The 14815-nt window shown below is 45.7% G+C and overlaps 1 protein-coding gene across 1 annotated transcript in view; it reads left to right on the forward strand.

Moving 5' to 3' along the window:
- The first annotated feature begins 4028 nt into the window (after window positions 1-4028).
- Window positions 4029-14815, forward strand: part of LRSAM1 (leucine rich repeat and sterile alpha motif containing 1) — a 23285-nt gene continuing 12498 nt past the window's right edge. The window contains 11 exon segments of the mRNA XM_009710580.1: window positions 4029-4209; window positions 5821-5877; window positions 7487-7531; window positions 7979-8056; window positions 8951-8987; window positions 8990-9012; window positions 9743-9827; window positions 11219-11340; window positions 12513-12603; window positions 13518-13648; window positions 14305-14334. Coding sequence (XP_009708882.1) covers window positions 4138-4209; window positions 5821-5877; window positions 7487-7531; window positions 7979-8056; window positions 8951-8987; window positions 8990-9012; window positions 9743-9827; window positions 11219-11340; window positions 12513-12603; window positions 13518-13648; window positions 14305-14334 — 771 coding nt within the window. The 5' untranslated portion in view covers window positions 4029-4137.

The raw sequence follows: 14815 nt of genomic DNA on the forward strand, positions 1-14815 counted from the left end.
TGTGTTTGTTGCGGGAGGAGACGCTGTCCTTGCTCATTGTTGCTGCTTTCCTCAGGTGTCGGGGCCAGTGCTGGCAGCGCTCAGGCCTTCAGGCACAGAACGGCTCCATTCTGGCTGATAAAAGAGTAAAGAAGAGGAGGACCGGGAAAGATAGCCTTTGGAAGCTATGTGAAACCTGGGAGGGGGACACTGCAGGGAATCCCTAAAGAGAAGAAGAAAAAGAAGAAGAGAGTAGTGACAATAAGGGAAAGAAAGGACTGAGAGGCAGAGCTGGAGCTGGTGAAGAAGAGGGGAGATTTGTTTCAGGCATTGCCAGGGGAGGTCCTTGACAGGATCGAGCAGAGCCTGGTTATTACAGGGAGTGGTACACCTGTCATGACAGCTCTCCGGCACAAAGAATGTGCTGTGGGAGACTTAAGTTACAAAGCTGCAGTTCGCCTTCTGTCTCCTTCCTGAATCTTGTTCCAGTGCACGTTGGGCTGCAGGGCTTGCTGCTACCGCTCCTAGTCGCTTGATAACCTTCCTCTCAGTGAGCAAGAGCTGCTGCCTGAGAGATGTCTGGTGACAGCTCTGTCCTTCATGACTAGGCAGCATCTCTGCAGGAGCCCCACTCAGATCCAAATGCTGGCTCACTGCTGCATTGCTGTGCTCCTGTTTTCCTAGAGAAAATAAAATCTCTCTTCATTCCAGACCACCATCTTGTCTGTTACAGTGCCATACTGTATTTATGATGTCCAGAATGTTTTAAAAATTGGAGTTTGGGTCTTTTTATATAGCAATGTTGCTGTTTCACTTTAATTACATTTGTTTGTAAAATTAGGGTTTTGTTTTTATTTTACAGTCAGCATCCAAACAGATGCAGACTGTAAAATGCACAGTGGACATTCCCTTGCCCTGTCTTGCCCTGTGTATGTGTTTCTGCTGCTCAGGCAGGCAGAGCAGGTGCCTGCAAAGACCAGCCACTGGCATCCATAGGGACACAGGATTTGCAATTTGTGGACGCTCGCTTACTGCAGGGTGGGTGCTATCATAGGCACTTACAGATAGTTCTTTCAATAACTGAATAAATAAAAATTATGTCATTTAAAATAAGGTCACATGCCAAAGGCCCTTCTCGTTATTGACTGCTGAGTGCTAGTTTCACTTAAAATTGGTGATTGTCAGCAGAACACATAAAGACAATGTCACAGAGAGAGGCACAGCTTTGCTGTTTGCAGGTTTGACATGTCTTTTTACAAAGGCAAGTTTTGACATTTAAAAGCTGTTCAATCCATTTAACAAGTCTCTGATCCTTCATCTTTTGACCCCTAATATGATTCTGTTCAACTGTCTATCCCTCAGCCTTCATGTCTGTATTTTCTTGGGTGAAAATTAAATAATGATTTTCCACTATCCACATGACTAATAATAACTAGCTGTAACAGAGAAAGGTGAGACAGGACAAGGGGATGCATAACTCCATAGCAAAGAGCTGAACATGTTCAGCAAAGGATATCTTACTGCGGGTGCCCTTGTCCTTCTGGTTTCTCATCTTTAAATTTCCTTCTTTTGTTTCTGTCTGTGATGTCTGACCCTTGCTTATGGCTCTTGATTGCTTTCCTGCATTTCCAAACTGTAGTTTCTGACAATGAACTTCCCTTCTTGCTTAATCTTCGGAATTTTTGCTCTTGCCTCCCCTCCTGGGGGAGGGGGAGTCTGAGGGGCATTTCAGTAGTCCGAACTTGTTGAAAAGACAGCAAAGTGGGATGGCAGGGAAGGAACCACGAAACTGTTACAAGTTTGATTATAATGCAAAGAATGAGTTTGTTGGTAGCCACTTTCTGCTGTGTCTCATAGCTTGTTCCAGTGGAGTGGTATGACAGCAGTACAGTGAAACAGGACATCCTTGCCTCCTTGTTTCTGGAGTGAAATGAAGAGTAGTTGCTTGGATGCACTTAGACTGAAGTTATGTTTTGCTTTTACACTAAGGATTTATCTACATGAAGCTCTCTTTAGTTTTTGGCAGAGAGCTTCATGCGCAAGGAACATCTCTGGCTGTATCCTGTGGGTACATGCTTTTCGGTATAGTTTGAGACCAATTTCTAGACACATGGCTGACAGAGAACCATCTTTTTTAGGTACAACGCATGAGCTTCATTGAGCACTAAGTTAACTGCATTGTATAGCTGTGCCATTTACTGGTGAACTGGTGAAGTATTGACACTTTTGTATTGTTTTTAAAATTGCTTATTAAAACAATGTTTTAAAAAGTCATTGCAAAGTGAAACTTCCAGTGCAAGCTTCATAGCGGGTATCTCGATTTGGACTTTTGGCAGCTGTAGCTCCCGCCTGGGCCCACCCTCTTTGCCGTGCAGCGCTGATCATGGCTGCTTAGGTTCCTCAAGTAATCCAAGGCTTCCTGCCCAGCCAGTTCAAATCTCCTCCTTTTGGGCTCACTGTTGCACTTTTGCTCTTCTCTCATCTTATCCCAGTCTTGATCACCAAGCCAGATTCAGTCCTGCCTGCATCAGCTCCCTTTGTGAGTCCTTGTTAATCTGCAGCCCCAACTTGGACTCTTTCTGCATTGCCAGGTTTTGCCCCCTGCTCTCATGCAGGCTCAGATGAAGCCCTGCCATTTTTCTCCTTGATTTTACTGCTCAGCTGGTCCCCATCTCTTTTCCCAGCACCCCAACTGGTACCCATCTAATTACCAGCTGGTCTCCCCATTTCTTGTCCAACTTTAGCTTTCTGCCCTTCCCACAAAATCCGCCAACACACTCCCTTTTTCTCCTCTGCTAGTTCAGTCCTCTTCCAGAACTGACTCCAGTTTCTGTTACCCCTTCACCCACCTCCAGTTCTGATTTCACGAGGTCTCTTAACTGCAATCGACTTTTTCCTCTATCTGGTTCAATTTCCTTTTCCACTTGAATCAGCTGGTGTCTTTGCATATAGTTGAGTTGAATTAACAGAAAAACATTCTCCAGCTCTCAGGCCTGTAGTGACCTGGAACAACCATTTTGGGGAAGGTCTGGCTGCCCTGTAAGCCCAGGATGGAGTATGGCAATCTGACCTGGAGGCACACAGCCTGGGAGAAGCAGTTTGGTGCCCAGGAGGGAGATAGCTCACCCTGGCATATGGCTGAGGCAGCGGTGATCAGCTCTGGTTTGTAGTCAGAGTTTTTCTGAAGTTGTGCTCTTTTAGCTTTGCAGGCAGTTAATAGACTATTGGAAATTGATTTGGCTTTGTAAGCCTATTAAAAATCTGACTTTAAGCTATTAGATGTTTAAGCACAACCTTTTCATCTCACTGTGTGACTAAAATGGGGGAAGTACTCCTTGTGCAAGACTGCTTCTGCCTGGAAAGCAAATGAAGCAAGTGTTTTGTTAACTTGAGACAACCCCTGAAGCTGAGAAGCAAAGTTTAGCTTGGGCATCCCAATTCTGGTGCCTGTCTGGGGTCTCCGTAATGTCCCGGGAAGTGTCTGGGATAGCTGTGTGCCGTGCCAGAGGAGGCTCTGCCGTACTCCATAGGCATCAAGTCCCTTGCAAACAGTTATCTGTATTTTGAACTGCATGGAGGTCTTGTTTATTCTCACCTGCCCTGGAAGGGGAAGGCAGCTGTGTTGCTCTCAGAATTAGGAGTGTGTCACATTTCTAGCCTAACTTTATTGTAGAACATTTTACAGTTGCTTATTGTTGTGCCAGAATTGACTTCAAGTTTAAATAGTTTGGGTTTTGTCCCTCATGCTTGATTTCCTCATACAGTTTTTTTAGTTCCATTCCTAGAGCGTACCCTGCATTTTCCTGACCACTCAATAGCCTTTCTCTGTACATACTCCAGCTTGACTTAATTTATCTTGCACAGGGATGACCAAGACAATCAACCCATCTCAGAGACACAGCAGTGTCCTTGCAGCTCGTGTTAACACTTCCACTGTGGAGGTGTGCTGGAATCTGCCTGTTTGATCAAGCCAGAGAAGGGCTTAAACAACGACAGTTGCTGAGACAGTGATTTTTGTCTTTTTTCTTCCTTTTTTGCCCACTTATTAGAGCACAGTTCTGTAGTCCATGCTCCCCAGCAAACACGTACTCCAGGAGCCCTCTGCCTTTATTTACGCTGATCATTTGTGCTGAGACGGATCGATAGTCAAAACTAAAGATGCCACTCTTCTTCCGTAAGAAGAAACCCAGCGATGATGCTCGGAAGCGCCTTGAATACCAAATGTGCCTGGTAAGCAATGCTGAGGTCTTTTCTGTTCTCTGTGTCTCGTCCTGGATGCTGGGTGACTTAGTACATCCCTTGTGTTACCAGTAATTGTGCTACTGATCTCGTCAAGACAGCAGGTCGTCTTCCTAAGGTACATCAGAGAATTCCTGCTTTCCCTGTCTCTCTTTTTGCCCTCCCATCCACAGGTGCCCTTCCTGCCACTTCCATCCCTCTCTGCCTTTGTGGTTCCACGTAACATCCTCCACCCCACTGCACCTCCTGCCAGCCTGCGTCTGAGGCCCCATCACTCCTTTCTTCTCCTTGTCCCTTCACTCTTACAGGTCTCCCAGTTTGCTTTTCCTGCCAAGGGACCTGTGACATCCCCTTTCCCATCATACCTGGCTTTCCTTGTGCCTTTCTTTTGCTTCTCATTATTATTTCTTTTATTCCTATCACTCAGAGGACTAAGTTTTTAGATGTTACTGTTTGTTTTCCCGGACTAGGATTTAGCCAGGATCCTTTGGGGTAGATCCCCAGCACGTTGCTGTCATGCTAGCGAGGTCAGCAGAACTACCTGCCTGACAGCAGCTGCAGATTTAAAGTTAGCTTTCTGAAAGCAATCTTCTTTTGAATTATTTCACGTATTCTGCCCTAGGAGCTGTCGACCAAGCTGGCATAGGGGCTCTGCTGTGCTCTACCCTAGAGGCACCTGCATTTAAAAGTGACAAAATTATGCCTGTTTGATGTCTGTAAGGTATTTTGGAAAGGAAGGTTTCATTATGTACCAATAATGAAACCAGTTCTACTGAATTTATTCAGTCGGAGGGTTTCTGTTCAGCTCCTGTGGGGCTGGGGAGGTATAGCTTAATCTGTCCATTCTAGGATTAGTTCTGTATTGCCTGTGCTTAGTTTATGGTCAAGATATCCCGTTCTGAAGACTTAACAGAGGCACTGACACAAGCAGGTTTATTGCCTTGTGCAGTACCTTTTATTTAAGAAAATAAGTCCAGAGTCGCAGGGGTGCTCACGGTGAGGTTTGTCTGGTCTCATTGCTGTTAGCAGCTGCATTGGATGTAATTGATTTGAACATGGAAAACCACTTTTGTACAGAAACAGTGAATCCTTGCTCCTTCTTCTGCAGCAGAGCTGGCTCTGCATGTCCCATGGAAGCAAAAAGGCAATAGTAAGTTATTTTGGTTTCTGTGTACGATTCAGAAGAAGGTCAGTCTGCTGGGTGAGAGATGCCAGTGACACAACAGGCTCTTTACAGGCTAGGGTGGCACTACTGTTGCTCTAGGAATTGCCTCTCTGGTGCTTCAGAACCCAGCATTTCCTTTCCATATCCTTTCAGTTAAAATTGCAGAATTAGGATGTGCTTTCATTCTTTGCGCAGAAATTAATTTATTGCACCAAAGGGTTTTTTCTACAGTTTGGTTTCCCAGTTGCTTTTGCTTGCTGCAGTTGTAGCAGCCAACCCTTTGCTTCTAGAGTCATCAATGAATTACATAGCTGCGGCAGCGAACTGGAATTGCATTTTCTAGGGAGAGGTCAGCTGAGTAGTTTAGTCAATATGCAGCAAGAGGCCATGTATTTCTGCGTGGTCTAATTCTCTGTATGCTCATCTTCTCTCCCCAGGCCAAAGAAGCTGGTGCTGATGACATTCTTGACATATCCAAATGTGAACTCTCAGAGGTATGTTCTCTGCAACTTCCAGTATTAGCTCACAGGTCTGATTCCTCTGTGTACTTCTGGTTACCAACTGTCAGATTCAGTGTCATGTCTATGAGCCTTGAGACAGAAATGGCCTTGTTACTGGCCCACTTCTTCCTACATCTGCTGAGCTCTGGCTTTCACAGGGGGGCTTCTTCTTTGTTTTTGTGGGAGATTGCCTGTCCTACCTGATGCTTCAACAATGTTTCTGTCCTGGGAATCCCTGTTCATTTGACAAGATGGGAAGGGCAGAGTGGTCTCATACCCTCCACCAGTACCTTGGTAGGACCCTAGTTTGGGACCTCTTGGCCTAATTTTGCTAGTCATGAGCAAATATGTTTGCCAAAGGCTGACTCTTTCTAATCTTAAAGCTACAAAGTCTGCCACTTGTGCTTATTTTTCTGTATAAGTGAAAATCCCTGGTTCCAGGCTGCTGGTTAAGGATGGAAATGTCACTTCCAGATTGGCTTTTTTTTTATGGCAGCCAATTAAATTAGAAACAAGCTGTATGCTGGAGTGTGAGTACTTAGTAAGAGATTCCCAGGCATGCAGAAGAGACAGAGCTTTTCATCCTGGTGGCCAGGCAATCCTGTTAAGCAGAAGCTTGAAACTTTCAGTTTTTATTAATTATCTCATGTTTCTAAAATGTTGGTACCTGTGTAACCTTTTGTCCCAGGATGCCTTTGCCCAGCAAGCTAATAGATATTGCACTGCTCTTTGGGAGAGATTTGGGACTGTCCTGCAGAGGACAGCTGTCTGCTGTGCAGTATGAAATGGCTTTGCTGGGACTTTGGGATGTTTTGTTCCAAGATCAGAAGGCAACAGCACCTTGTGTATAGGTTTGAGAGCTGACTGGGACAGTCTGTGAGCCAGTCTGGGTAAAAACGTGGCAGACAGAGGAGTGCACTGAGCCAGCTCCATTCATAGCTGCAGCTGGTCTTGGACCCCCAGTGGCTCCTTTTGGATTGGTACCATAAAACTCTGTCTTGCTGTTTCTTTTTAGCCTTTGTTGTTTCAATAAATAAAGGGAGCCATCAGTTTGGGCTTAAAATTAACTCTGGACAAGAATTTGGCTGATGCCAGTTCCATGCTGCAGAGCAGATCACGGTGCTCAGCCTTGTTGGCATGGGCTGAATTTGCTGGAATATCCCTTTTCTGACTGCCTCTCTCCTGCAGAGCCTAGCACATACAAGGACACAGTCCTGCCTGTTGCTCACCTTTCTCATTTAACCCACTGCAGTGTGTTTGCCGAGGTTGCAAAACCATAGAACACATTTGTATGATGACTAACTGAAAATATGCCTGAACTCTTGAGTCATCTGCACATTCAATGTTAAATCATGCAAGACTTGGATTTCTGCCTAAACCTTTGTGTGTTCTGTGCCATGCACGACACTGTTGTATTGTGGAGAGACATTGCAGGCTGTTTAAATGGAAGCTAATGGGCCACAACCAGGGGCCAGTAATTTTAAGTGTCACTTGCATTTTCATTAAAGTTAGTTTTTCACACTTTACAGGTGGATACTGTAGAAGTGCTTACAAAGACAGTATCTTGAGAAGTCTGATACGACTATTTTTCAATTGTTTTTAGGTTCCTTATGGGGCCTTTGCAACTTGTAAAGTCTTGCAAAAAAAGGTAATGTTGCAAATGGAAATTATTAGATAATTCTATTATTATGCTTGAGTATTATTGTTGTGTTTGAAATGACTGTATGTGGTTGTTTATATGTTGCTTCAGAAGAATTTTTCTTGTAATGAATTTGGCCACTTGTATGATACTACATAGAGAGCAATTTGGGTAGGACTAATCCTGTGCTTCAGAGCTGTCATGAAAGATAAGATGGTTATTTCTATCTTAGCCTACTAATGATATTTCTCATGTAAGGAACTAGGCTCTTGTTTAGAGCTCATGTTAAATGTTTGACCTTCTGTGAAAATCCATTTACTATTTTAATATTTTATATGATACTGAGTAAGATATTGAGCTCTTATACAGCCTCTGCAGTTAAATCTCAACACGTGTGCGTGTTCTAGACAGCAGTGTCTCTTTTGTTCATGTTTCAATGGGATTTTTCCTCCTCAGGTGCTGATTATTCATACGAATAATCTGACATCTTTAGTTCCAAAGTCCTGCAGCCTCCTGAGTCTCATAACTGTGAAGGTAATTGTGATTCTTAACAGTTAATCTGCAGCCTATTTTCCTTGCATTCTAGCTGCATTAAAACACACTCACCCAAATAAATCCCTTCTGTCTGACTGTCTTCGCCAAGAATCAGTAACAAGGTGTGAAACCTGCCTTTCCTAGATTTACCTCCCACGTAGACAGATAGCGGTCACTGAGCAGTTTCTATAAAATCATGATCAGTTCCAGGACTCATTTATCCTCTTCATAATCCCACACTTTCCCCCTCAACAGCCTCTCTCAGTGGTGGTCAGTCATGGCTGAGTGTGTTGCAGGCTAGATCCGTCTGTCTTTTGCACTGGTGGGTCATTTGAAAGTGAATGAAACTGGTGATGGGTGACCATGTGATGGGGCTCTATCGCCGTATCTGTCATAGAAATGCTGAGGACTTTCAGCTCCACCACCCTCATGCTGTGGTTCCACAAGAGGCAGAGCCATTCCAGCAGCTCAGTTCTCCCCTTGGAGGGAGGTCTCCAGGCATAGTTCTGCCCTCTCCTTTTGCCAGCGCTGGTGTTGGAGCAGTTCAGCTTCCATGGAGCAGTTCAGCTCACTGATCCTGCAGAAAATGTCTTCTTCTGGCAAGCTGGCTCCATGGACATGATTTATCCAGTTGGCTCATCCAGTTTTGTGGAACATCTGCCTTGGAGTCACTGCTCTCCCTTTGTCTTTTGTTTGTTTATTGATGTGTAGAGGCTTGAGTTTTCAAAAGACCTACAAAAATTATGTGTCTATGTCTCCTTGAAAACTTAAGACACTTTTCAAAGCCCTGTTGGAAAGGAAGTAATTTTCATTGCTAGCTATTTAATGACCTTTCATTCTTGCACTATGACTTCTTTTCCCAACCTTGTTTGGTGAAATCGTCTACTCTTACAGGTTCTAGACCTGCATGACAACCAGCTGGCATCGCTTCAAATGGTCAGCTGACATCTCTTCAGGTGAAAGATCTGTGGCTACTTCGCAAATGTCTGTAGAGGGCATGTTACAGGCCAGCAAGAATATGGGGTTACTGCTATTTGTTTTATAATTAATCACAACTTAAATGATGGTGCTCATATTGTCAGATCTATCTCATTGACTTGACTGTCGCTGTTGAACTGGCGTGTTGGAGCGGGAGAGCAGGAGAAGAGCAGCTTAGTCCCAGCTTAGTGCAAGGGCTGTCAGTCCAAATGGCTCACATTGCCAAGCAGGTGCTATGAGCAAGCAGAGCTGGAGCTTCCAGTCCCATTAATTTCCCCAAATATTCAGGTTTTAGCATTCTCCCTGGTGTGATTATGTTGAGAACGCAATGCAGTGTGTTGTAGTGCACGCTGAGGGTCCCGCCTGCTCAGGGTGCAGCTTTAGGTTCAGTCACTGCTCCCCTGTGGGAGCCAGGGTGGGGAAGTGCTGCCCTGGAGGGGAGGACGCTCTGGTTCCCAGGTCCTGCATCTGGGTTCAGCACCTGCTGCTGCTGTTGGTTGTGAATAGGGTTTCTCACTGCATGCGGTACCTAGACAGACCCTGTATCCAAGGCTTCTGGAAATTTTTTTTTTAACTCAGAAAGTATTGTCTAAAATCAATTTCAAGTTGTCCTTCTGGGCCTGAAAGTAGTTCCAACAGCATAGGTGTGTAGAAGACCTAAGACTTGTATAAAGAATATCTTGAATATCTTTTCTGTTGATACCTTAGGTCCTAAACCTTGAAAGGAATCTTTTAAAATGTCTTCCACAATCTATAGGAGACCTTGCCCAGCTCCAGATGCTCAATGTGAAAGGTATGGCACATATTTCTTGTTGGTGCTCTGGGCAAAGCACCATTTATTATCTGGGTTGTGTCAGCATTTATTATCTGGGCCGTGTTGAGCTGCATTAGTAATTACTCCTTTCAACCAAAGCAAGCACCAAATGGTTTACACTGTGAATGCTAAGGAACAGCACAAGAAAGATTTGAATTCAAATGGTTGGCAAGGCAGGGGAAATCATCTAAGCTGAAAATAATTCCTAAAAATTCCCCAAGTTATTAGGAGTAACTAGGATTGTTAGGCTGCTTCTTAGCAAATGCACACACTGTTCCCTGCCGTGTGGTTCAACTCATGGCTCTTGGCTCAAGTTTGCTCCATACGATGTTTTCATTCATCTTATTGCCTTTTCTCAAAGGAGAGGTTGTTGGGTCATCGTGCCCGATCTCAACAGCTGAAAGCTTATTTGTGTGCCTGCACGTGGACAGCATTTCAGAGCCCCAGTTGCTTTATTCTTGCAGCGAGGAGTGCCGAGAGGGCTGGACGCACACATCTTCCTCTGGCAGCATGAGACCCACCTCGAGCTGGGAGCGCTGTGTGTGCCCTGCAAGAGCAGTCCCAGGCCAGGGTTTGTCCCCCTCTGAATAATGATTTAGACCAACCTAAGAAATCTGTCTATGCAGATTCAAGTGTAAGGAAATAGTAGATCTTTGGCAGAAGCAGTTCAGTAAAGCAAGCAGAGCAGTCAGCCCTGATAAGCTGAATTACTGTTAAGTCCACCAACACCCAGACCTTGGTCCTGTGAGCCTGTGTAACCCCGCCAGGTTTGCACGGCCCTAACACAAAGGTCACAACCATACCTCTTTTCAAGACTCTTGGGCATTTTCCAGGTATGCAATGCCAATAATTTGGGAGAAAAAGGAGACTTTGTTACTGGGAGCTGTTGCTGAAACAGAGGAGGAAGTGGAGGGCGAGGAACTTGGAAGTGCAGCTCAGTTCATTGCTGTATCTGTCTGCAGCACCTGGCCTCTGACCCCTAGATGTGCAATCCCACACTCAGTCCCCTTTCTCCCATCTCTCGTACTTGCACCGAAGGGAAGAGGACTCCATGTTGCGAGTATTCTCCTGATAAAGAGCACAGATCCAGCCTGCAGCAGTGACCTCAGCTGAGAAGATTGTTTCAGCATGAGGAACCACTGCTGGAACTGTGCACTTGGGCTGTGTGCAAGTAGATCTTGATCCCCATTTGCCTTGGTGGGTAGTGGCAGCATTTAGAGTCCTCGTGTGACCCATGACAGCCGTGTCCCTGTAGCAGAGTATAGAAAATGAGTCATATGTATGATTATGGCTTGGTGTTCCAGCAGATGAACTTGCTGGGTCCTGCTTTGGAAAAGTTATGTGGTACTAAATGACTTTTCTCCCTCTAGCTAACAAGCTGAAGGAACTGCCCGCTACAGTGAGCGGCATGCGGAGTTTGCGCAGTCTGGATATCAGTGAGAACGTGCTGCAAGAACTGCCACGGGTGCTGGCTCACATCCGCACGCTGGAGGTACGCACCCAGCCAACCGTGTCTGTCTCTCCCCTTGGCAGACTGTTTATTCTGCTGCAGGCTGCTTCCCTTCCTACTTGCTCAATACGATAATAAATTTAGCATAGGAAGTGAATTTTTGGGGCTTCGGCAGGACCCACTGTCGGGGATTGTAACATGGCTATGTGCGATTCATGGTGTCCAAAATAGCTTTTGCATACCCTTCCTACATTGATCTTTTCTGTCCACTTTTTGCCAGGGTTTAATCATGACAAAAGCAATCCACAAGGAGTGAACCCCCAGGTATTTTGTGCCAGAGCTGTCTCTCTGAGAGCACAAACTGTGCCTGTGGGCTTAGGTTGACTCAGCCGCTTTCCACCAAGGCTGATTCTAAATGAGCAGATGGGTTATTTCCGGTGAGGTTTTTGCCTCCATTGCCGTGACAGATCTCTGACTCATTGTCAGCCTCCGTAGGTTTCTGTCTCCCTGGAGTGCACATTCAAAATGGGACAAGCGTCAAGATTTTTATGGACGTGTTGCCTTCTGACTGCCAAACTTGTCAGTACTAAACTGTGCAAATGTCAGGCAACAGGGCTGACTCAGACACCAGCATGGAGGATGCGAATAAATGCATGTCTCGAACACATAACATTAGGCTTCACTTCTCTTGTGGGCAGTCTCTGAGATGAGGGATCTGTGCGACTTTCCCCCCGTGCTTGCTAAAGTGGTTCCTTTCTGGGCCTTCCTGATAAGCCCTTCTCTGGAGGAGGCAACATTAGGTCCTTTTGGTGGCCACAGTAAGTGGTCCTTCCACTTTTTCTTACTGGTACCCTTCTTCTCTCTGTGTCCTTTGTATCACCATCCCTTCCAGGCGTCATGCTTAAGGGCTCCAGCATACAGAAAGTAGTAGAAAATTTCTGTAATTGAGAAGTGCTGTGCCCTTTTGTACTTAAACACAAACTAGACATGTCTGCATGAGGGAGATGTTCCACTGGAGGACCAGCTCAGAAGCTGCCAAATAAGAGTCAGTGGAGCCACCTCTGAAAGGTGTCAAACACCCAGCAGAAATTCAATACAAACTCGTATTTATGTCAGAATTTAGGGTGACATGAAATTATCACTCCATAAGTGAAATTTTGGGGAGTTTCAAGGTCACCAGAATAACCTGCAGCTCTGTGTGTTCTCTTCTGGAGACGCTGACCTTGGATGCTTCTTCCATGACCTATCCATCGCCTGATATTTGCAGTGCAGGTACAGAGTCCATTCAGCAGTTCCTCTGCAAAGGTAAGCACGAAGAGTCTGTGGATGGTAGGGAGAACTTGGGGGACTGCGCTGTGCTCTCGTGAGGTGTTGTGGCATGTTCAAAGATTGCATTAATGAAGGGCAAATAGCGGGTTGGCTCTACTTGAGGTGGTTTCTGATGCTCTGCACACGTGGCAGGCTGGTCAGTGACTTGTGTGTCTTTGCTGGCAGACAGCAAAACAGGAGTCCTTCCTTGAGACTTGCTTCTTACTGTCACACTGAAATTTATAATGGTTTTGTTAAAACACCAGAACAGCTGAGTCAGAGACTGTCTGAGTGACCGTAAGAAGTCACTGCATCTCGCTGTGATTTTGTTTTCTTGTTTGTGTTTTCTCAAGTGGGAGGATCAGGCATTGTCCAGGTTTAGCTGCCTTGGGACAAGGAGATAGACTCAGTAGTCACTCGAGGTCCCTTCTACCCTCATTTTCTATGAGAAATGACTTGGGGGCTGCAGACTCATGGTTTGTTAAGGGAAAGATGAAACCAGATGGAAAGCTCAGAGGACAAAGATAATGTGTTACTGTGAGTTTGTAAACACTTGCCAGACATTGAGCTAATCCCTGAAATAAAAGGACAGTCAGAACTTATTTTAATATGGGCAGTAACATTTGCAGCCCTACAGAAGTCAACATGGCTGTACCTGTGTGAAGGAATTGTTTCCCTCTGCACAGGTTAGCTTTGATCGTCTTCTGAGTGGGAACGGGGTGGCACTATCTCCTCAGAGCTTCTTGTTGTGAAGGCTGCCTGAGCTGAAGGAGCTCTTTTGGGTGCTCATCTGTGTGTGGGGAGAGGGAGCACAGTTGGAAGCAGTGTCACACACCAGCCAGACCTCGGCCATGCTGCCAAGGAGGTCTCTAAGCACCAAATGTTCTTGTTTTGTGTCTGATACCTTCCAGAGTGTGGAATTGCGTACTACCCTCCCTCACAGTATCTGCTCCCCACGCTGGAGAGTGATGGAGGAGGAACATCAGTTGATGGGGTGGACAGGGCAGTGCATAAGTACTTGGAGGAGGAGAGCGAGTGGCAGGTGAGGCTCCACTGCGTGTGAAGTTGTGCGAGAGGGTTTTGTATTTGTCTCTCTGCTCCATCAATGGATCTCACAGTATTAGCACATCATCCTGCATCACCTTCCCCACCACGAGATATGTCTTTTAGGATCAAGAGAGCAACAGTGCCCAGAAGCAGGCATAGCACTGTGGGCGTGGGCGGCTCATCTCCTCCCCGACAGTCGGGGATGGTGTTACCGCTGCTGACTCCTGGAACACGGATCGTAAAGAACTGTCTCCGTCCTTGAAAGCAACGATGCAGTCAAGGGACAGGGGTGACAGTGTGACATGGTGTGTGCAGCATGGTAACACGTGTTTTTTTGAGGTGAACAGCAAACTGCAGAAGCAGCTTGTGATTCCCAGGCAACTGCTAGGCCTGTCCAGCCCTGCCTGGAAAAGGTGAGGCTAGGCATGTAGTTGTGATAAGCTGTGCTAATTCCTGTGCTGTTTAGCAAGTGCAGAGTAAATTTCTTTGACCCTGGAGAACTGTGAATGATTGGACTTTGTGGCTATGTTAATCTTCTTGTGCCTTTGGTTGATGTCTTTACTCAGTTAGGGGAAGATATAATGTGGGTTGATAATAGTTACAAAAAATTGCCCCTGGGAGTAAATGTCTGCTGATATGCTTATTTTTCAGAACAAGTTCTTGGATTATGAGAAGAGGAAGGTAAGGATGAACCCTTGCAAATGCTTTGTTTGCAGAATAGCCCCACTTTTTTTTCTTGTTTTCCCTCCATTTGTCCAGTTTCTTAGCCAAAACTGAGTGTTTTGAGAAATGAGTTCTTGCAGAAACACCCCCCAAGAGCTGCTCACTCCTCACTGCAGAAGACAGGTGGGAGCGTGGGGGAATGACACACTTGTCTGACACACTTGTCTGACACACACAGCCGAAGAACTGCAGTCTCTCTCATGAGCGAGCAGTTCCAGTTTAAATCAGTCTGTGTTGGCAGAGTTGGATCCAGGGGCTTTCACACCAAGTAGCTTTTTTCTTGCCTCTCTGTGCTGAAAGCGCCGTTTGTTTTTCACATGAGGTGGGCAGACATGTGTGAGTAGCCCATGCACAGGCTGCTCAGTACATCCCTGCCCCAAACTCCAGCCCCTCCGTGACTCCTACCTTGGCCCTTTGGCTCATTGTGCCATCATTCCTG

This window comes from Cariama cristata, unplaced genomic scaffold, assembly GCF_000690535.1.
Source record: "Cariama cristata isolate BGI_N322 unplaced genomic scaffold, ASM69053v1 scaffold30160, whole genome shotgun sequence".
Lineage (NCBI taxonomy): Eukaryota > Metazoa > Chordata > Aves > Cariamiformes > Cariamidae > Cariama > Cariama cristata.